The following is a 22,152-nucleotide window of genomic DNA, read 5'->3' as shown; positions in this document are numbered from 1 at the left end:
GGGGAAAAGTTCATCTTCAAATTCCTTCCAAATTTTGGGAGGTACCGGGTCCAGAGGAGACCCGGAAACAATCCCTCTTGCTACCTTAGTAAAGATATCATATGTAAGCGGTGGAAACCTGGTAAGTAGTTCTTCTGGAGCCCTAGCTGAGTCAGGTGATCGATCTTCCGGAGTGACAGGATTCAGGACTGGGGGAGCTTCAATATCAGGAGGGGTATCTAGGTCTTTAAGGATGAGTTCTATTTTCTCCTTGAAAAAAGTGGCCAGATTATCGCAAAGGTCTTGGGATGGGACGATCGCATTTTTGCAAGACTCCGGGTTAGTGACGCTGTTAAGGATGTTACAAATGCTCCTAGAATTGTTGGTAGTGTTACAGATCAGAGAGGAGTAGTGATCGGCTTTGGATTTTTTAATAAGAGTTTTGTAAGCATGGATCTTAGTTTTCCACCTTTCTTTGAAAGTTTCATTATAGTCGCGTCTCCACCTTCTCTCTGCTTGTTTACATTCAAGTTTTAACTGTTTTAGGTCGTTGTTAAACCATGGGGCAGAGTCTTTACCCCTGCAAATTCGATTTTTAAGAGGGGCATGGATGTCGACATCCGTTGAGATACTGGTGATAAGAGAATTATAATTTTCGACTTTGCTTTTGTTCACATCGAAGAGCTGTTGTAAATGGAACACTTCACCAGAAGGGTGTAAGCGTGAGAGAGCTCTCCAATCTCTGCATTTAATTTCCTTGGTCAGCACACGGGCTTTATAAGGACCAATCCTCTTATGAAGAAAAAATTTAACCAATGAGTGATCAGTCCAGTCCATCGGGAAGGTTTCTCCCATTACCATCAGATCTGGTGCCGCAAAGACCTGATCAAGTAGATGTCCAGCTTTGTGGGTGGCTTTGGAGGCCAATTGAGAGAGGCCAAAACTATTACAGGTAAGAAGTAGGTTCCTGAGAGCTGAGTCAAGGGTGCCGTTGTGCCAGAGATTGAAATCACCAAGTATAAGTAGCTTCTGGTGTGATAGAGCGATGTTAGTCAGGGTGGTAATCAGCGCTTGTTGCTGCTGAAGGCTAAACGCCCCTGGTGGGCGATAGCAGACTATCCCTGTGACAATAGTCCCAGAGTGGGTCTGGATTGAAAGCCCTAACATCTTGGTGCCCAAAGTAAGGTCAAGAGTAAGGACCTTAATGCTGCAAGAGGCTCTGAAAATAACTCCCACACCCCCGCCTCTACCAGTAAATTGTAAATTGTAAATTGTTGTGTCTTGTAAAGCGCACTGCTACCCGGAGGCCTCGTAGCGCTATAGACCGCTGGGGAACCCGTCCTGGCTTTCCCTGTGAGATAGTCCCTCCTGGGGGTCTCCAAGGTGAAACCAGGCATCCCCGGCGTTTGTGTGGGGCCGTTGTGGAGATGAGGCAAGCTAATGCCCAGAGTTGCCGAGTGTGCTCCCTGGTCGGAGTAGGCACCGATGCGAGAATTATCAGTCCGCTGATCCTGGTCCAAGACCCTGCCGCGTCGGGAATCGAACCCTGGTCCCGGCCCGTTCTCTGCACTCGGGTCTGCCGCCTCTAACCAGTGAGCCACACCTCTCCAGTAGGCCTAGGGGAGTGGAGAAATTTAAATCCAGGTGGGCAAGCAAATCCAGGATCGACCAAGCAGTCTGGACGAGTTCAAGTTTCTGTCATGAACAGAATGTCTAGTTCGTGAGTGTCAATCAGAAGTTGGATCTCAGTGCAATGTTTAGGCAGAGACCTAACATTTAATAGTCCGCAATTCAAAACGTCTTTACATAGTACGTCGGCCCGGGGGTAAGATGTAGGAGCTAGAGAAAGTGTTCCTTTGTCTGCATGTTGCTTACCTATTTGGAGGATCTCCGCTCTAGAGTAGGGCGGCCCGGAAGTAAGCTGATCCTGATGTAAAGGGTCTAAACCGGCAGCGTAAGTGGCCCATGGCACTACCTTGGCGCGGACGGGCGCAGACGGGCTTGCCTTAGGCGCGCCTTTGGCACGCATTCGGCGCGCCCGCTGCGCTTGCCCGCTGCGCTCGTCCGCTGCGCTTCCAGGGGAGGTACATTTTTTATATGTCAGTAGCCAGCATTCGGGGGGGTGGTGTGGCTGGTAAGGAGGCGGAGGAAAGGCGGGAAGATATGATTAGGTGTTTTCCCGCAGCAGCGTTAATATTGGCTGCGCAGCGTGTCCAAGAGCAGGCTAGTGCCCTGAAGTGGTGAAGGAGGGGGAGAGGGTAAGTGGTTTAAAAACACACAAGTGATTCAGATAACAATTAAAATGTCAGCAGGTCGCGCTACCGGCTTCCGCCTCAGGAGGTCTGTCTAGGATGATTACGGCGCTTGTAGTCAGCGCTTTAAATACTGGTTCGCGGTGGGTGTGGCCTCAGAAGGGGCGTGGCCTCCGTGAACGAGCAGGAAATGGCGTCAAGATTTGATTAGGTGTTTTCCCGTGGCAGCGTTAATATCGGCTGCGCGGCGTGTTCAAGAGCAGGCTAGTGCCCTGAAGTGGTGAAGGAGGGGGAGAGGGTAAGTGGTTTAAAAACACACAAGTGATTCAGATAACAATTAAAATGTTTGGAGTGTTGACAGCCAATTAGCATGCAGCTCGTGATCGGGAGGGTGCGCGGATCCTCCGCTGCCAGAGACATCGAAACTTTTTTAATTTTGATTTTCTCAGCAACTACTGAACATTTTTACACCATTTAACAAAAAGGGTTCTTTCTGAACCAAGGGCTAACTTTTTGCCAAATTTGGTGTAATTCCGTTCAGCAGTTCGGACTGTAGCTGTGTCTAAAGTTTCCTATAGGAAATTGCATGGGGAAAACACTTTTTGGAACCCCCTTTTTTCTCGGCCCCCGCTTGCCAAATCACCCCGAAACTTTCAAGATAGGAGCGGACCGGAGCGCCCCGCGAGTTTTGAAAATTTTGCGAAGTATCGTCAACCGGCGCCAAAGTTATTGGGAATAGTATGTTGAGAATTTCCGATGGAAAATAGGTCCTAACTATAACTACCTACTGGCAACCGCCAGTAGGTAATATATATCTGTCATATGTGTAGGAAAGTTTACCATATGATATCTGTGCATTTATGCTGATATATTGTGTCCGTTTTGTTTAAACATCAACAATGGTATATTTGCCCGAGATCTTAACTGAACAGTTGGGGTTTTATTTGAAGTTGTACCACTTTCAGCTCTGCCGAAAATATAGGCCATTAGTGTTTTTTACACGTTGCTTTGCTTCATATGATAATTTCAATCGTATATTTATAGCAGCTTGCTACAAAGTTTGGATATAAATGCATGTATGCTGATATTGATTCGTTTAACTATGGAAGTTTTTAATATTGTACCTTTTACTCAGTATTTATTATGGTATTTAAACTATCTTTTTATCCATATTGTATTATAGTAACGGCTGGTTCTATAAGTTATACCTTGATGTATATACTGTGACAAGCTTTCCCTTTGTGCATAATATGACTGGTGTTTACATAGTCTTTCATTTATGTTTATTGGGAATCTCGTGACACATAGGGGTGGTATTTAAAAGATGATGGCAAACGCATTTCGGCATGTGATCAAAGCTGATTTGTCAGCTGAAATGCGTTATGACAAATTCGATTTGAGCACAAATTGAATTTCGCCAAACCAAAAGAGGAGTTTGTGCCTTTATACATCGCCCTGTGGAGGTTGGAGACGGCTCAGAAACAAAGAAAAGCAAAATGAACCGGAAAATGAGCCAATAAGACTGATATTGGATTATAGTCAAGAATCAAAAAAAAATTCACAGACCTTGAAAAAAAACTGGAAGATACTCCAATTGGACCCCATGATGGGGGAAAAGATGGGGACCCACCCAGTAATCACTTACAGGAAAGCAACCAATTTAAAAGACCAATTGGTCCACAGCCATTTTTACAGCAACAAACCGAAAACCTCTTGGCTGAAAACACAAGGATTCGTAGTGTGTTTTAACTGCAAAGTTTGTGAGATTGCCAAACCAATGAAAGAACTAACAATGGCCAACCAAAAAACTTGGAAAATAAAAGAACTCATCACTTGCAAAAGTCCATACACGGTATATATGATAGAATGCCCATGCAAGTTGAGGTACATAGGCAGTACCATATGTGAACTAAAACTACGAATCCTTCAACATATCCCTGCAACGACCAACAAGGACAGAAATAACGCTGTAGCCAAACATATGGAAAAACATCACAACAGCCATTGGAAACTCCTGAAGTTCTGGGGTTTGGAAACAATGTCCCTATCAGATCGAGGTGGCCACCGAGAAAAGCTATTAAGGCAAAGAGAGTCACGCCACATCCTGAATTTTCGGACCCTGTCACCTTTGGGTTTGAACCAGTCAGAAGAAATGTATATTCACTTATAAACTATGAAATTCTTACTCCTTTCCATTGACAATTGATTCAATTTATTCCCCTTTCCTTCAATTCCCCACCCGCTCCCCCCCCCTTCCTTTTTTCCAAAACACCCCTTGAAGGACAATGAAGTTGTTCGCCACGAAATTGTTAAGTATAAGCCCACTGAAGGGCAGCACTAAATAGAACTTATGAATTTTCATTATTAACAATGATGATTAGAAACAATTTCTGGGTAAAAGCCCACTGGAGGGCATTATTTGCATAGATTATTTGATTTTCATTTCACTGCAGAGTTGGTATGAATAAGTATGATGGGGGCTTCCATAAAACTAATGTAAAAAAATGTTTGATTTGACAAACTACATGGACCAGAATTCCTTGTGGGCGGAAGTGACATACAACTTCCTGGGTACACAGGGGCAATTTAAACAATGCTTTGTGTAAGTTAAACTGACCGTGAACAAGGTAGATGTAACTACCGAAACGCGTTGGATTCTTGTGTTCATTAAATACCTTTTGGCAAGAATATTGGCTGATTGTGGCGGCTCACTCTGTTGGTTCAAGGGATCGACATCGTTGGAAATATTTGGCGGCTTGGTTCAGCCGCGGTGAGCGACGCACCGCCCAGCAGCGCCAGGACGAGGGAAATGGAACCATGCTGTTGTAATATATATATATATATATATACACACACACACACACACACACACTTCCTAATGAAGTCGTGAACACCGAAAATGTGTGGACATAGAGCCTCTGGATTTACAATAAATGATATTCCTGAGTTGCTGGAGATTTGTGAACCAACTGACAATGCAATGTCACTCTCCAATGAGAATGAGAACGAGACTCCAAATATGCGCGGAAGACAGAAAATGGGACATTAAAACAGGAGTAAATGGGAGGCACGACCGTTCCCATTTGCGGCCACATAAATATCAATTCAACCAGCACTACAAATATGAATCAAAAGGGCTTTACCGCAGATGCAACTGTACCAAGTGATTGCAAAGCCAAATCAAAGTTTTGCCCCCAACTTCGACTGTGTAATAAGATCGACTTGTTTCACAAGCTGGTCGTGGATGACCTTAACCAGCTGAGAAAGAAGTGGCGGAACAATAAGGATAAGGGAAAATGTACAAATAAAGGACTGGCATTTATTTATTTATTTGCAAACTTGTACCGCGCTAGGAATCGACTCCCAGAGGAGTATCTCCGCGCCTTTGGCATCATCTGAGAGCAAAAAAGGGCCCAGTCATATATCCTTCCTTCCTAGATGGTTAGCCTAGTAGCGAAAGAGGAAAGTTTTTAATTTTTTCCTAAAAGGAAGATGTTCTCTGCATAGTCTGATTTCCATAGGGAGATCATTCCACAACTGCGGGCTGGCTACTGACAAGGCCCTTCCCCCTTGTCTTGTCTTCTTAAACCTGGGGACACATAACAATTCTTGATCTCCTGATCTAAGAGATCTGGAGGGAACATATAAATTGAATTTTTTTGTCAAGTAATCGGGACCTTTCCCTGTGAGGCACTTGTGGATGATGCAGCACGTTTTAAACATCACCCTTTGTTTCACTGAAAGCCAGTGAAGTTTGGTTAACAGGGGTTTCGATGGAGTACGAGCAGGGACGTTAAGAACAAGGCGTGCAGCAGTGTTTTGCACAACCTGTAGTCTTGCGATAATCCCCTCGTTAGCGGCTAGCAGTAATCCATTACAATAATCCAGTCTACTCAGCACGAGCGACTGTACCAAGGTTCTTCTGGTGGTATCAGGTAACAGGGGGAATACCTTCCGAAGAAGCCCAATAACATGGAAGCAGGAGCTGACCACTTGATTAGCGTGTTGTTTCAGGGCGAGCTCCTGATCCAGTTTTACTCCCAGATCTTTCACAACCAATTTGGGCTCAGGGACTGGACCTAGATCTTGAGGCCACCAGTCAGGAGTCCACAGGCGTTTAGCTTCCCCGAAGAGCATCACCTCCGTCTTGGAGACGTTGCACTGCAGGAAGTTTGCTGCCATCCAGTGGGCCACTTCTTTCATCCCCCGGGCAAAGGAGTAACGTACTTCAGGTGTCATCGTTTTAAACGGAAAGAGGAGTTGAGTATCGTCCGCATACGATACCAGGATGAAACCGTGGGATCTCATGATGTTAGCCAGGGGGGCCACATAGATGTTGAATAACGTGGGGCTCAAACAGGAGCCCTGTGGCACCCCCTTTGAGATCTCCACCTCCTCTCACCGATATGGACCCAGGATGACCCTTTGGGTACGCTTTGTGAAAAAACTCCTTAGCCAGGCCAGCGCCTTGCCTCCCAGACCGATGTCAATTAATCTGGAGGTCATGATGTCATGTGACACAGTGTCAAACGCCGCTGACAGATCTAAAAGCACCAGGATAACGGAGAATCCTCTATCCTGTAGCATATGAAGATCGTCAGCGACGGACAGCAAGGCGGTCTCAGTGCTATGCCTAGGCCTAAACCCAGACTGGGAGGGGTCTAGCCCCCCAGCACTTTCGATGTATTTTGACAGGTGGCGGTTGACAAACTTCTCAGTAAGCTTCCCTAATAGAAGGAGGAGTGAGATGGGTCTCAAGTTTGTCAATTCGGTCCAAGGGATGGTATTTTTTTTTCTCAGTGGTCTCACCAGAGCACGCTTCCAGTCCGGGGGAACTTCCCCTGTACTCAGGGACAGATTAACTACGTGCCGAATTCCAGCACCCAGATCATTAGTCAAGAGTGGCATGATGCGTGCCGGGATGATATCTGAGGGGCACCCGCTCTTTATTTGAGTGATTAAGGCAATTGTCTCCTCCATTGATATGGGAGGGAATTCTACAAGCTTATTGACACAGTTCTTCACTACCGCAATGGATGACTGAACCATACGGTCAACTGTGACCATGTTGTTAGTGTTGTCATTGGAGGCTAGTATCTTATCATATATGCCCTCGATCTTTCCAATGAAGAACTGGGAGATATTATCACAAAGTTCCTGGGATTCTATCTCCCCAGTCTCACAAGCAACGGGCTTAATGAAGGTTTGTAAGACTTGATATAGAACTTTTGCGTTTTTACCGGCTGCTGATAATTGGGCTGCTATATGATGTTTCCGAGCAGCCCGAATGGCTTTATGATAGCTTTTTAGAGAAATCCTGTGGCTCTCCTTATCCTCAGCCTTGCGTGTGAACCTCCATAGTTTTTCTAACTTCCTTGCAGTTAGCTTTAGCTGTCTAAGGTCGTCAGTGAACCAAACTTCTTGTTTGGGAGCAGGACGGGGTTTGAATGTTCTAAGAGGTACAACGTGGTTTATAGTCACTGTCACTGCTTCATTAAGTTTACACAGTGCAGTGGTAACATTGTCCCCACATTCATCCCAATTGGGTTCAGTGTATTTCCCCCTAAAACCCTCTGGCATGACATAACGCGATCATTTAAACCATCAGACATGGGGGGAAAGTAGTGCTGATAAATCGCAGTGGCTATTTAATGGAGGCAAATCGTCAATTAAGCACTGCTTCGCACTATCAATGCCTCCCGCTCAATCCTATGAGAACTATGGAGAAGGAATTACACCGGAAACTAGCAGGGTGGCACGAAAGGGATTTACTGGATTGGGATGAATATCAGTACCTATGAACTGAACATGCTAAAGTAGACATCATTTATTTCCTTCCAAAAGTCCATACACATTTAAACGCTTAATACTAACCTAATACTAAAATTTCGTTGTAATGGCAGGCACGGTAAAGGCATATGCGGTGTAAAATCCTGGTTGGTAATGGAACTTGTGTTCCAAAGGCTGCGTTGTAAAGGTAATGCTTGGTAACAACAGCATCATAATGGTCATTTCCCCTTTGGGGGTCATATTAAAGAAACATAACTGCTCCCATTAACATTAACAAATCTCATAATCTACATGCCAGCAAACTGAGCAAAGCTTCAGCCCTGTTTATTACTGAATTCCTATTAGAGATGGGTGTATCCGGGAACACTGGCAATGGATCCACACGTCACTGGTTATCAGAAAACAGCACCAATCGTTTTGTTGATGTACCAGCCTGTTACCAGTCATCGTCCCACATGGCAGCCCCCTACAGTGCCTGCTGTCTGCATGGTGGCATGTACCTTGCTTCTGGTATCCACTGATCTACACCTCCTACAGTTGCTGATTATCCCTTCTGTGAGTGAGTGTCAGAGAGTACTCACCCCAGAAGAACCAGTGGCACCAAAGCTTTGGGGGGCCTAAGGGCATAGGGATGACAATGGCTTCATTGAGACATCGCAGTACATAACTGAGGTATGAGGGACCCCAAGCACTTTAGCCAGCTAGCATTGCAATGAAATGATTAAAGAAATGGAGAGATGTCAATCCTGCTGCTTCTCAGTTTAAAAATAGAGAGACCCAGTCACTCTGCTGCCAGAATCAGATGTATTAAATTTAAGGGTTTTATAAGCGCAAACAAGAACAAAGGGCATCGGAGAGCTTTAGGCAGCGACTAATGATGTTACAGGAAGTCTGAATGGAGGGGAAAGAAAGATGTATTACGGCAGGCAACATCAGAGGAGTTAAATTCCAAGCCACGTTAAAAATATAAATGTTAAATGTTAAATATCATGCATTTGTTGACCCCTTTTGAAGAGATCAGAGTTTCATCTGGATGGAAGCAAGGAATAGAATACAGAAAATAATCCTATGTCAGTTCCGTCCTTTCCTGCCATTTTTAGGGCAGGGTATTAGGAGAGAAGTATCAGAGAAGGGATGAGGAGGAGGACTCAGAGCATCAGGAAGAAAGGAGAAGCCAGTTTGGCTGATAATTGGATAGAACAAGAGCCGCAGTTGAGTGGAAGGCTAAATGCAACCACAGAAACTCACAGCATACCAGAATTGCAAATTAGACCTGAATAGATAAAGTAAGCAGGACTGCTTAATGAGATAAATTCAGTCCCCGCACAGGAGTGATAACACATATTGTGCAAGGATAAATGCTGGTGTTAAATAACTCTGAAGCTTGAAAATCACTTTATATATATAATAACCGCAGCCCTGGGTCCGAAGAAAGACTTTCAGAAAGGGTATGGGGAGCTCAGAAATCAACGTCTGCTCAGGTCTGCATAAAGCCATAGGCCCATTTAGCCACTTTTGGCATTCACCTGGATCGGACTGGGACAGTAAATCGCCTGGGCACCAAAATGAAAGCTCCACTAAGTGAACTAGAGAGCTACAAAGGGGCCCCTGTTTGTGTATTGTGGAAGTTTTGAACTTATAAAGGAAAGCTGCATAAGCGTTTTCCAAGTATTAAAGACTGCATGGATTCGAGATTTCTGCAGGCAGTGTTTGTTTTAATATCAGGGAAATCAACAATAAAAACCAGCCCAGCAGACCATCAAATAGGTGCACAAATAGCCAAAAGACTGGGCCACACACTGACCTGTCAGGCCAACCAAGGGGGTATTGCCGGATTGCCCGATAGGTCAGTCAGACCCTGGCTTTCACAATACTGGATGTTGATATGGTCATCTTCTTTTGACATGAATTGTTGGTTCGTGCCACTTTGTAAAGTGTTTACAAAATCAACATTCACTTGTACCACTCGCAGAATGCCTTTCTAGCACAAGGATAACATAGGATAGCGCACTACCACAACAAAAGTTCTGGAGATGCTTTGGGTAAATTAACAGGGTAAGATGTACTGCTGTCATGCATCTCAAAACCTTCAAAACGTAAGCAAAAATAACTGTGCTCACCTGTGATCTCAAATGAAAATTCACCCATCTCATGTTCATCTAACTTGGTTACAGTCATTCCAGTTATCGGCAATTTGCCCTGCAGAAAAGAAATATGAATCACAGTCACAATAACATTCTTATATTTTATACAACTTATAATCGTTTCTCTACATAAAGCCTCTCAATATCATAAATTGAACATTTTTTTAAATCATTTTGTCATACAAATAAGTGTAAGAATAATTTTCCATGGGTTGGTAACAGTGTCTCTGGAGAGCATGCTGAGCCTTCTCACCCGAAATCACTCCCAGTCCCAGTCCTAGCCCCGGAACCCAAATCAGAAGTTAAAAACTTGGGTGTGTGTTAGGAGGAGCCGCGCCAGCGACCAAGATGGCCGCTTGAGCCTCGTTTCTCCCTGCCGCTACATCCTGACCAGCCATCCGGCACATTATCCTGAGCCCCGTCCCTACCATCGGGTGGGGGACCAGCACCTGAGTCACTAGGTGAAATTCTGGTTCGTTTGGGTGCTTCGGCGACAGATTATCGTCATCTGAAACTTTGGGGCCTACGGGCGTGGACACCGAGACCTCGGGTGTGGCGCTGCCCGCTGTGGAGTGCGACAACATCGGCCTCTGGGACCGGAAGTGACCGATCAGAACCTGGTTTATCACAGGAGAGCCGCGTCTGGGGCGTCCAGAGTCCACCTATCCTGGTCTGAGGTTACATTGCTGAGGAAGCTGCCTGGACCCGACTGGTGGTGGCAATGGCGTCGAGAGGAGACCCTGAGAAGCCCCAGACGAAATGGACGAAGAATTCTCGTCAGGTCCAGTCTAATAAAATGGACAGGTACGCAATCTCCAAGGGGTCCCCAGCTGAAGCGAAACGTACCCCGACGGGGGGTAGAGTTGGCGATTCAGTCGTGGAGGATCCCACTATGAACGACTTGATGGCTGCGATCACCGGGGTCCAATCTTCCTTGGGTAAAATGGACACTAAACTGGACTTGATGTCGATTGAAGTGGGCCTCATAAGGGTTGACCTCACTAAAATGACGGAGAAAGTTAAGAACTTGGAAATTAAGACAACGAGTCTTATTGAGGATGTGTCGAAGCTACAGAAAGAGGTGCGAGATCTTAAGGTGGCCCGGACTCAATTTGACCGAAAGCTCGATGAATATGAAGGACGGGCGCGCCGTAATAACGTCCGCATTTTGGGAGTGCCGGAGAGGTCGGAGGGGTTGACTCCGGATCTCTTTGTCGAGGACCTCGTTCTGCAACATCTCAAGCCTAAGGGCTCAGTAACTTTTTCACAGTGGAGAGGGCCCTTAGAGTTCCCGGTGGTCGTCCGAAGATGGGGCGCCTCCTCGTCCCATAATTGCCCGGGTCCTGAACTTTCGGGACCGAGATGCTATCCTGCAAACAGCAAGATCCTCGGGCCCGCTGGCCTATGAGAATGCTTCGCTGTTGTTCTTCCCGGACTTCACCCAGATTCTACAGTAACAGCGGCAGAGCTTTATGTCCATCAAACGGCAGCTGAGAGACCGGGACATGAAGTACTCGATGATGTTTCCGGCTCGTCTCTGGATTGAACATGACGGGAAGACTTGGTTTTTCGATAATCCTGTGGTTGCCGCGGACTGGCTGGATCGGATAGAGGGTTCGGACTCCGGGGGTCAGGCCAGTACAGATAGTGAAGAACAGTGACTTGTCGTTGTGTCTGTGTCGAATTAATATTATTGGTGGTGTAGTGGGACTGGTCGGGGTTGCTCTTTCTCCCCCCCCCCCCCGGACTATTTTTGTTGGGGCCTTTTGTACTTTAGGGTGCGGGGGGAATGTGGTTGGTTTGGTGTGGTGGGGGCGAGCGGCCTGTTGTAAGGTCCACCTCCGTTTTTCTACTTTTAGATACCTGTAGTTAGTTGGGGGTGACAGGCACACTGCAAGTTGGGGATGTGCGTATGCTACATGCAGGGGTGCAGGGAGGTGGGTTGGGGTATCGGAAATGGGGGGGTTTTGTTTCTTGGTTTGTTTGTTTTGTGTGACCAGAGTCCGCTATGGGTGCCTATGGATATCCTGTTCTTTTTCGGAGATATGAATGGCTTCCGCTAGGTTGGGTCTGGGGTTTTCCGTCCTCAGCTGGAACATGAATGGCTTGGGCGATAAGATCAAGCACACTATGGTGAGTCAGCTGATTGGAAGGCACTCGCCATACGTGGTGTTGCTTCAGGAAACACATCTTATGGGTAAACGTTGTATGGCGCTTCACAGAGGGAGGTACAAATTAGTGGCTCATGCTGGCTTTACTTCTGGCTCTAGAGGAGTGGGGATCTTGGTGAAAAACTCCTTTCCTCTCACTATTCAGTCGACATGGTCTGACAACAGGGGCCGATATGTTGGAATATCATGGCTTTGGGAGGGTAGGACTGTCACCTTTCTGTCTATCTATGTCCCTCCAGCGTTACAGGTGGATACTTTCCATGATTTGGGGCGGGTGTTTCTGACTCTGCCCATGGGGACAATGGTGCTGGGCGGGGACTTCAACGCAATACTGAATGGTGAACTAGACAGGCACCCCTCCCGTGTGCTTTTGCCTTCCCGTAGATGGCTGGCGGACTTTGTCTCCGCGTCGGGCTTGGTGGATGGATGGCGACTTTGGCACCCTAGTGATTTGGGTTATACACACGCCTTTGCGGCGCACCACTCACTTTCTAGGATAGACTATGTTTTATTACCAGCTTCTCAGGCGGCCTTTATTCAGGAGGTGACTCATTTGGCGCGGGGAGTGTCTGATCACTCGCCGATTTGGCTTCGACTGCGGATGGGACAGGGTGATGTGGGTAGGATTGCACCGATTAATGCGTGGCGTCTGAAGGACCCTACTATCAGGAAGGAACTTATACGTGTCACGGATTGTTATTTTCAGGAGAATGAAGGGTCGGTTACGTCGAAGTGCTCCCTGTGTGAAACGTATAAAACTTATGCAAGGGGGGAGGTTCTCTCCCTAGTATCTGGGCAGAAGAAGAAGAGCAGGGCGGAAATAGATAGGGTGCGAGGTGGAGCTATTGGTCTTGGAAGCTGCGGTCTCCTCCGGGAGCGACCCTGGAGCGGGGCACCGCCTCGGTTTACTCCGGGATGAGTACAGGACCCTGACACGTGACAGAGCAAAGACACAACATGCTACTACGCAGAGTAGAATATATGAACATGGCGACAAGGCCGGGAAATTGATAGCTTGTTGGAAAAGGGTGATTGGGGATTTCGGTTGGTGCCGGAACTGCTTATCGCGGGTGCGGCGGCTTTGTCACATCCTCAGTTGATTGTGGATGAATGTGCCCGATATTTTGAGGAGGTCTATACCTCGGCAGGGGACTTCACGGAGGGAGAAAATGCTGACATGATCCGGGACATTCCGATGCCGGTTCTGTCTGTTGTTGCTCTCATGAACGATGAGGTGGCGATGGCCATTAGGGGGGTTCACTCCGGCAGGGCTTCTGGCCCGAACGGTCTCCCCATTGAATTGTTTAAGCTTCATGCCAACCGATTAGCCCCGCACCTGAAAGATATGTATCTTGAAAGTAGAGACCGTGGCGAGATGCCTTATGATCAACGCCTTGCGAACATTGTGGTCATTTATAAAGACGGTAAGCCGCGTCTGGAGTGTTCGTCGTATCGTCCGATTTCCCTTTTAAATGTAGAGCCTAAAGTGCTAGCCAAACTGCCGCCCGTCTAGTGAAGGTTATCACGACGCTAGTGCATCCGGACCAGTCCGGTTTTATGCCGCGTCGGAACACTGCCCTTAATCTCAGTCGGCTCCACGGAGTGGTGGCGGGTGCGTCCCGCATCCATGAACCGGCGGTGTTCTTGTACCTGAATGCCACTATGGTTTTTAATCGAGTGGAGTGGCCGTACCTATTTGCGGTCCTGGAGAAGTTGGGGTTCGGCCCCGAATTAATTGGTTGGGCTCGCCTCCCCTACTCAGCCCCCCACTCTCGTGTGGTCGTAAACAATCATAGGTCCCACGACTTCTCACTTGGGAGGGGCACTCGCCAGGGTTGCCCTCTCTCACCACTCTTGTTCGCCCTTGCCCTGGAGCCGCTTGCGGCCTGGGTATGATGGGACCGTTCGATCAGAGGACTGCGTTGGACATCGGAATGGGAGGATAAGATTTCGCTGTATGCTGATGAAATCCTGTTGTATTTGACCTCCCCTTACAGATCCCTGTTGGTTTTTATGGATATCCTTGCTATTTTCTGGAGGTACTCGGGCTTCGCCATTAATTGGGCGAAGTCGGTCCTCTTTGTGTTAAGTGGTGAACCACCCCGAGTGCCAGTGAATTGCCCAGTGAAGCTGGAATTGGTCAATTTTCGTTATTTTGGGATCCAGATATCGAAGGACCCCAAGGCACGCTATAGTTTGAATTTATTACCCCCATTGGTCAGACTGCGTGGTGATGTCGCAAGGTGGAAAGCATTACCGCTCTCCTTGTTGGGCCGAGCGGTCCTCTTTAAGATGATGGCCCTCCCGCGCTTTTTGTATGCTCTGCAGAACTCCTTCGACCCGGTGCCTCCGTCGTATTTTAACAAGATCGAATCTTTGCAGCGTGGCCTTCTGTGGGAGGGGAGGCCGCGTATTGCATTGTCAAAATTGATGTTGCCCTGGTATGACGGGGGGATTGGTCTGCCTAATATCAGGAAATACTGCTGGGCGTCCCAGCTGGCTCCTATTAATCATGCAATTTATGGCTCGCCGGTAGACCCGGGCTTTACGATGGACCGTGGCCAAGTGCCCGGGGGAGAGTATACTAGAGTGTTGTACTCGAAGTGTGGTCGCTTCCCTTTGGTGGGTCCTCCATCGACGGCGACGAGGAAATGGCATGAGGCTAATCGGGCCCTTAAATGGGCGGGTCGAATAACGCTTGCTACGCCTTTGAGGAGCTTGGAGACGTTGGGTAATCTGTGGAAAACGAAAGGGTTTGACCATTGCGATTTGATTGGAATTACGCAGGTGCGAGATGTGTGGGGTTAGGACAGGGTGTTGACATTTGAGGATTTACTGGCCAAGTACCAGCTGCATGATAATGAACGGTTTCGATACCTTCAGGTTAGTCATGCTTTACGTGCTGTAATCTCCAGTAGCGAGACACCTCCGGTGGCCTCCCCGCTGGAGGACCGACTGTTGGATGGTCATTTGCCTACCAAAGCAATATCGTTGACCTACAGAAAACTCATTAACCATACTGAGGATCCCCTGGTGCAGCTTAGGGAACAGTGGGTGGCCGATGGATTAGTTCTGGATGAGGAAGATTGGAGGGAGGCAGTGTCATCCCCTAGGGTCGTGGCTGTCCCAATGAGACTTCGTTTGGTCCAACTCAGAATTCTGCACCGTTCCTACACCACGGGCCCTGGATTGTTGAGGATGGGGTTGGTCGTGTCTGCAGATTGTCGAAGAGGGTGTGGAATGCCTGGAACGTTCATTCATATTCTGTGGGAGTGTGAGAAGGTCCGTGATTTTTGGACGAGGATACATTTGAAGATGAGTGAAGTGAAGGGTGTGCGGATTGAGTTGGAGGCGCGTCGATGTTTGCTGAATGTTTGGGAGCCCTCTGACCTCTCGAGTCATGGAAAACTCTGGGTCACTCTTGCTTGCGCAATAGCCAAACATAATATTGCACAACTCTGGGATGCTGTTCGGGCGCCTCGGGTTGGGAAGTGGATGGAGGACCTCGACTGGTGTATGTTCCGGGAGAGGTCTGTGTATGTGTTGAGGGGGCGACCATGCAAGTGGGGTAAGATCTGGGGAGTTTGGAACACTTATCGTGGGGACATCTGTACACCACCTGATGTGGATCCTGTCAGTGTGGAATCGGAAGACACCTAAGCCCATTCTTTATATTTTGCTTTATCTGTCTTATATGGAGGTCTATGTTCTCTATGTGTGTATTTGCAGTTACTCAATGCGTTCTGGTCAGTTTTGAGTTGTGTAATCTCCCTTTCTTTTTGTTCAATAAAAAGATGTTTAAAAAAACTTGGGTGTGTGGTTAGACTCCTCCCTTAGTTTCTGCTACCAGACAAAGTAATTTGCGGCCACAAGTTTCGGTATTCTATGAGGCCTAAGGCCTGTCCTCAAGTTTTTGATTCATCTACATGGCAGCTGATAGTCCAGGCCACGGTGCTTTCTCGGCTGCACTATGCCTGTTCCTTGCTTCTGGGATCGAATCAAGCGGAGATCTGCCAGATGCAGCGCATTCAAAATGCGGCTGCCAGAGCCTTAGTAGGCCTTCCTCGATTCTGTTCTATCTCTGATACCATTCGGAGACTCCATTGGCTCCCTATGGCTCAGCGTCTCCAGTTTAAGACACTCTGCCTCTCCTTCAAAATTTGAAAACTTGCCACCCCTAAAATGCTCTGCAATCTTCTCGCCCCATATGTTCCGACCCGGGTACTGCGTTCTGCAGGCCAACATTTGGTCAAGATACCCCGGATAAAGCGCTGCCGAGTGGGAGGACGTTCCTTCCGCTATCTAGCGGCTAAATTGTGGAACTCTCTGCCGGCACATATACGCGAACGGGAAAACCTTTTGGATTTCAGAAGGGCTGTCAAAACCCACCTTTTTCCCCGAAAGTAAGCCGGCTTGTTCTATGTTCTATGCTCTATTTCTTTCTCTGAAGTCAGTCATTTTTCTGTTGCAAAGCGCCGGGACGCCCCTTTGCCTGGGCAGCTGAGCGCTACATAAACTATTGTAACATAACATAACATAAGGGGTTTGCTAGCTACTTGAAGGAAAGAACCAACCGAAATGGCAAAGTGAAGTCCATTGATAAGAGGTCCTCTCCTCTCTGCTGAAATCCTAAGCTCAGGACGGATTGCCTTAATAGGTACAAGTGCTTTTAAACATGTACTTACTTCATATTCTTCCTCTACCTTCCCACAGGCGTCTCTTTTCCTCCCACTAGTGCCTCCAGGTTCCTGGTTCCTAGGCAGATTCTGATTTGCTCTTGCACCTATTCCTGCAGGAATGTAGCACAACAATAGGCAGCCCTGTTGTCCCATCTCTGGAATAGATTGTTCCATGGCCGCAAAAGGAATGGTGTACACAATCAAGACTTTGGTCTTCAATAGTCCCTGGTACGAAACATATATTGCAGAACTGAGACGACCAATCAGACTGGGGAATCGATGACTGTGAGAGACCCATGTACCATTGCCGTCAATGTGTAAATTACAGCTGACACAACGATGATGCACTCTTACTATTATTGTGATCATTGGAAATGGTTTCCTATTAAAACACACAATTGCGATGAAAGCTGCATTCCAAGCGATAACTTATGCATCAGCTCAAAAGGATGAATAATCAGTTTTGAAAAGAGACTAATAGGCTTCCATGCAGGATAGCTCCCCTTAATTGTAGGAAATAAGTTTATAATGCTTTTGAGATATCTTTTGCTACATATGTAGAGTGCAGTTAAGAGGAATCTTGAAATAGATTTTTTCTGTATGCCCTAATGCCCAAAAGATATACGAGAATGGAAGAAGCACATGGCCCGATTTGGCCAAGCAGCGAACACACAGAAACGCTGCCTCATCCTGACCTGAGAAATCGGATCTGATGAATATGACCTTTTCATTGTCAGACTCATAGTATATTTTCTGGCGAATGCATTTTCCCAAGTAAAGCCACTGTCACTATTTTTTCTTCTGCTCTTACTTTATTTTAATGAAGAAGAGTTGACACCACTTTTTTCTTCACTCACTCCTTTCTCTCAACACCATCCCGACTTCTCACTTCACCCATTCCCATTCCTAATTTTAAGCCCCTTGCTGAATTCCATCCTCCTCTTTGCATCTCCCCACTCTCTTACTTAGCTTTATCTATCTGTTGTTGATCACTTTATTTTAACCCCCTCCTCATTAATCCTCTTTTGTCCATGCCACTGTGCTTTCCTTTTTTACATCTTTTTTTGCTGCGCTATAATTGCACTCTCTCTTTATCTTTCTTATCTCCTTCTCTCAGTAGTTGGTTATAGACATAAAAGACAGACAACCACAACCGAGATATTTTTTTAAACTCCAAATCTCCTTTTTCAGATGTTTGGGAAAGTATATAAATAAAATATTCATGCTATTCCCTAAGGTCTGAGGCATTGTAGAACATGTTTCACCGTCTGTGCACATGATTGATTTTTTCACTGCCAGTAATTGATATTTGTTCCCTGGGAAATTATGTTTCAACTTTATCATTCTCCTATCTAACTTTTAGACAAGTCTAACTTGCAGAGTAGTCAAATGTAATGACTTACTTCAGGAAAATACATATATATCAGGATTTATGGCTTTTCATAAACATCAGGGACAGAATCTATTCTATTTGAAGTAGTATGGCGACCTGGAGAACAGATGTTTCACCTTTCTTAAAATTGCAATAAAGTCTTGTGGTTACTTTAGATGCATATACAGGTGCGGTTTGGGAGCCAAGCCACTCAGCTCAAGGACTAAAAAGCTTTGGTGGGGGATCTTTAGACCCTATAGAGGAGAAGCAGCCAGCAAGGAAGTCTTGTTGTGGTAACACCAGCACCAAGACCAGCTCAATGCAATGAGGATTGTCATAGATTTGAATTGTTATAACTTGATTAGGACTGTAGTTTCATGGCATCTGGACACAAAGCCACCTTCTCTTTCTTATGTTCTATACGTCTGTTTGTCATAAGCCTCACCTTGCAAAATAATCTCCAAACATCATTATTTAGAAAAAGTCAGTGGATTTCCTGGACACTTTTGCTTCATGCATTTACCTTGACATTTTTTGCACCTAGGAGGTGAACTACAGTGATCAAGAGATTTTGAGCAACCAGTTAATGTAGATAGTAGACCTTTCATTCCGGCACCCCTGAACTCCACCCTTTCCTGGTATATGCCTGTAGGGCATTGCTATCTGGACAAGTGTGGAATTACACTCTGTGCATCATAAAACACCACCATGGGAGAAATTGTAAAGCTCTGGTGGTAATTTCACCCTGTTAAGGCTTTAAAGTAGGCCAAAAATAGAAGGCACAAGGAACCGCTTCGCCAGATCCACGTTGCAGTGCGGAAATGACGAAACCGACGTCTGCGTGCTGGAGGAGACTTATATGGGTCCACTGACGTCATATCCGGAGACAACGTCACCACGTAGCCGTATGACGCTGCTCCACGGCACAAAGAGGTACTGTTGAAAAATTTCCGGATCCAATCTGGGACCTGGGGAGAATTCAAAGTTAAGGAATCTGCAACTAGATGCCTCTATCAGATTTTTGGAGTCTAAATTGCCTTTAATCCTTCAGACATGGCTGCAAGCGCCTCATTTGAAGGTGAACATAAAGTAAAATTCAATAGCATGCGACTATCAAACTCATTAGAGAGGATATGTGGCTTGCTGTGGGTTGAGGGCAAAGTGGAACCTAGTATTTCTTTTTAGCAAAAAAATACTTTTCTTTTTAGTGTATAACGCATTACTCCACGATAATGGAGAGATTGGGGTGGACATTGAGAGGATAATCTTGACCCTCAGACCATAAAGCAGTACAGCTACGTTTTGGAAGTTGAGATGTCATTTTGAAAAGAGGATGCTTTAGTAAGGCTATTATTCAGGTAAGTAAAGATGAATTATTTCTTTCTTTTGAGATATGCTGCCACGATATCAAGACAGTTCCGATGCCCATTAGCATTAGGAATCTAGATATATGAATATTAAATTCTAGACATACCCAGTAGGTAAGGTTTGATTATTTAAACACAGTAAACGATGCAAACTCATACTTACACATCTTACAAACACATACAGCACACAAGTGCTGAGGATACATCCGAAGCCAGGCCTTCTTTACCCGTTTTGTACCTCTCTATACAGAATGGAACTGTACTCCAGCTGTGCTGCTTCGTTTTGTAACAAACAATAGTGTGAATAAATACCTTGCCCGTTCTGGGTTGAGGGGCAGGCGCCAAAGCTACTTTTGTCAACTGCGGTGGACTCGCTAGGAAGAAGGTTGTAAACTTCCTTTTACCTTGATCTGCCAGCATGATTTAAAAAATAAATAAAAGCAGTGTTCAATGCAGCATTTCATTAGCTGTGATTTACAGCCCTACAGTGAGAACACACTTGGTCTTTTCGTGCATGTGGGTGACAAACAAGACCTTTTGATAACAGTGACGAGGCCAAGTTATTGACATGTCCATATGATTGCTATGGTTATACTTGATTGTTTATTTCTTTATATTCTAGTTTGGCTCCTCACTGCAGTGTACAGAGCTGAATAACTACTCACCTCTACAGTACTGACATTTCCTTGAGCCGAGGCATGTTCAGGGAATGGCCTGTGGTCGCCGGTGGCCCTCCAGCAGTGCTCATGAGGCCCCCGATGAGCACTAGACATCGGCTGTGGTTACACGTCTGGCTGATGACAATTAGAAGGATGTGAGCCGAACGTACACGTTACTTACCTTCTGTAACGATATATCTGTAAGACACATTAGTAGTGATAGATTACTTACCTTAGAATTACCCCCAGGCGTCAGACTAGATCCGGAACATTTTCGTCAGCAGTACCCCTGCGCGTTGGTAGGCGTTGTCATGCGGCTCCGCGTGCGTCGTTGTCGCCGAGATGACGTTGCTGGAGCTACTTAGAATCGTCCACACGCGCTGACGTCTGTTCTGTACACGAATTTCCACGCCAGGAACGCAGAGCCATGCAAGAAACTGACCACTGGTGCCATGAAACTAGGGCCCGGAAATGGATGACCTTAACCCTAGAAAACAGGAACTAAACAAGCCTTGATGCTGGTCATTTACGTTCACTTGTGTATTAACATATTCTTCTTCAAAACTTTATCTCTTATGTTAACGTCACCAGTTAGCAGGGGCATAGCTTCGGGGAGTAGGGAGAGTTACACCCCTAATAAATACATTTTCTGGAAAATTGTTGGGAACAGAGGTTTTCAGTCTGGTATGCTTAGGTGAATGTCGGCTTTTACAAGGAATTGTTACAAAAACACAAACGCACACTCCCTCTGCTTTGAAAATCTGAAACCCACCCCCATCACCCTTATCTTACTTACCAAGCTACGCCCCTGCCAGTTATTCCAAAACACTCCTGCGTGTCCTTTGCCTGGAGTCCCTTCACCCCTGCCTGCTGCAGCCATGGAGACACTTTGGGTGAAAGTCTAGCGAGAGACGGGTCACGGAGTCGAACGGCACCCGGACAGCGGGAGGAGGCGGGTTAACGGGCACACGGACAGCGGGAGGGGGGCAGGAACGGGCACACGGACAGCAGGAAGGGGGGCGGGAACGAGATAAAAAAAATAGTACAAAATGCCGCTTACCTGCTAGCAAATCAAGGAAAGTGTAATCGCGCGGCAGGGTATACTCAGACATGAGTCCCTTTCTCACTGCACCATCAGGATTCAAGCAAGCCGGGCCGAAGACGGCTGAAATGCCAGAAACCGGTCCCCGGTAGCTTGTCTCCCTTCTGGTGAAGAATTGGCTTGGTAGTTTAGTCTGCCCTGTTCCCATGATGCACTGGGCCAGGGACAGACTGATTTGCATATAGCCAGGTTCTGAGCTGGGATGGTGCAGTGAGATAAATAACGGTGATGGATCAAGCCCTGATCTTTGGACTGGGTAAGAGTGGTCTGCTTAATTCAGACACTCTGTTCATCACCACCCCCTTTTCTGAATCGGCCCACCCCTGCAGAGCACACGTTGGAAAGGACCAAAACATGCAGAGACAAAAAAAAAAAAAACACCGCCGCATGATGTACGAAAAGAGGGGGAGAGAGAAAAAATCACGGAACGCCCACGAATCTGCTCCCACAATGACTGATGCATCTCTCTTCCAATGGCTAGCCTCCATTTATGGAGATAGCCAATGGAAGAGAGAGGCGGGTGAAAGCCCCGTACTGATCAACAAAAGATTTCGCCTGCGCGAACACTGCTGCGCAATGGACGCCAGGCGAAACCTAAAAACCAAAGCATAGCATTGTGGGGCAGTGGAGATAGAGC

The 22,152-nt window shown here is 46.5% G+C and overlaps 1 protein-coding gene across 4 annotated transcripts in view; it reads right to left on the bottom strand.

The window, feature by feature from the left end:
- Window positions 1–22,152, bottom strand: part of ARHGEF6 (Rac/Cdc42 guanine nucleotide exchange factor 6) — a 1,115,823-nt gene that overhangs the window by 395,844 nt on the left and 697,827 nt on the right. For all 4 annotated transcript variants that reach the window (XM_086918632.1, XM_086918633.1, XM_086918635.1 and 1 more), the window contains exon 14: window positions 10,142–10,220. In XM_086918632.1, coding sequence (XP_086774758.1) covers window positions 10,142–10,220 — 79 coding nt within the window. The remainder of the gene's footprint in view (window positions 1–10,141; window positions 10,221–22,152) is intronic.

The sequence above is a fragment of the Lissotriton vulgaris genome, chromosome 4_1 (genome assembly GCF_964263255.1).
Source record: "Lissotriton vulgaris chromosome 4_1, aLisVul1.2, whole genome shotgun sequence".
In the NCBI taxonomy this organism is placed as follows: domain Eukaryota; kingdom Metazoa; phylum Chordata; class Amphibia; order Caudata; family Salamandridae; genus Lissotriton; species Lissotriton vulgaris.
The sequence above is the reverse complement of the archived record's forward strand: the minus strand, read 5'-3'. Positions and strand labels throughout refer to the sequence as shown.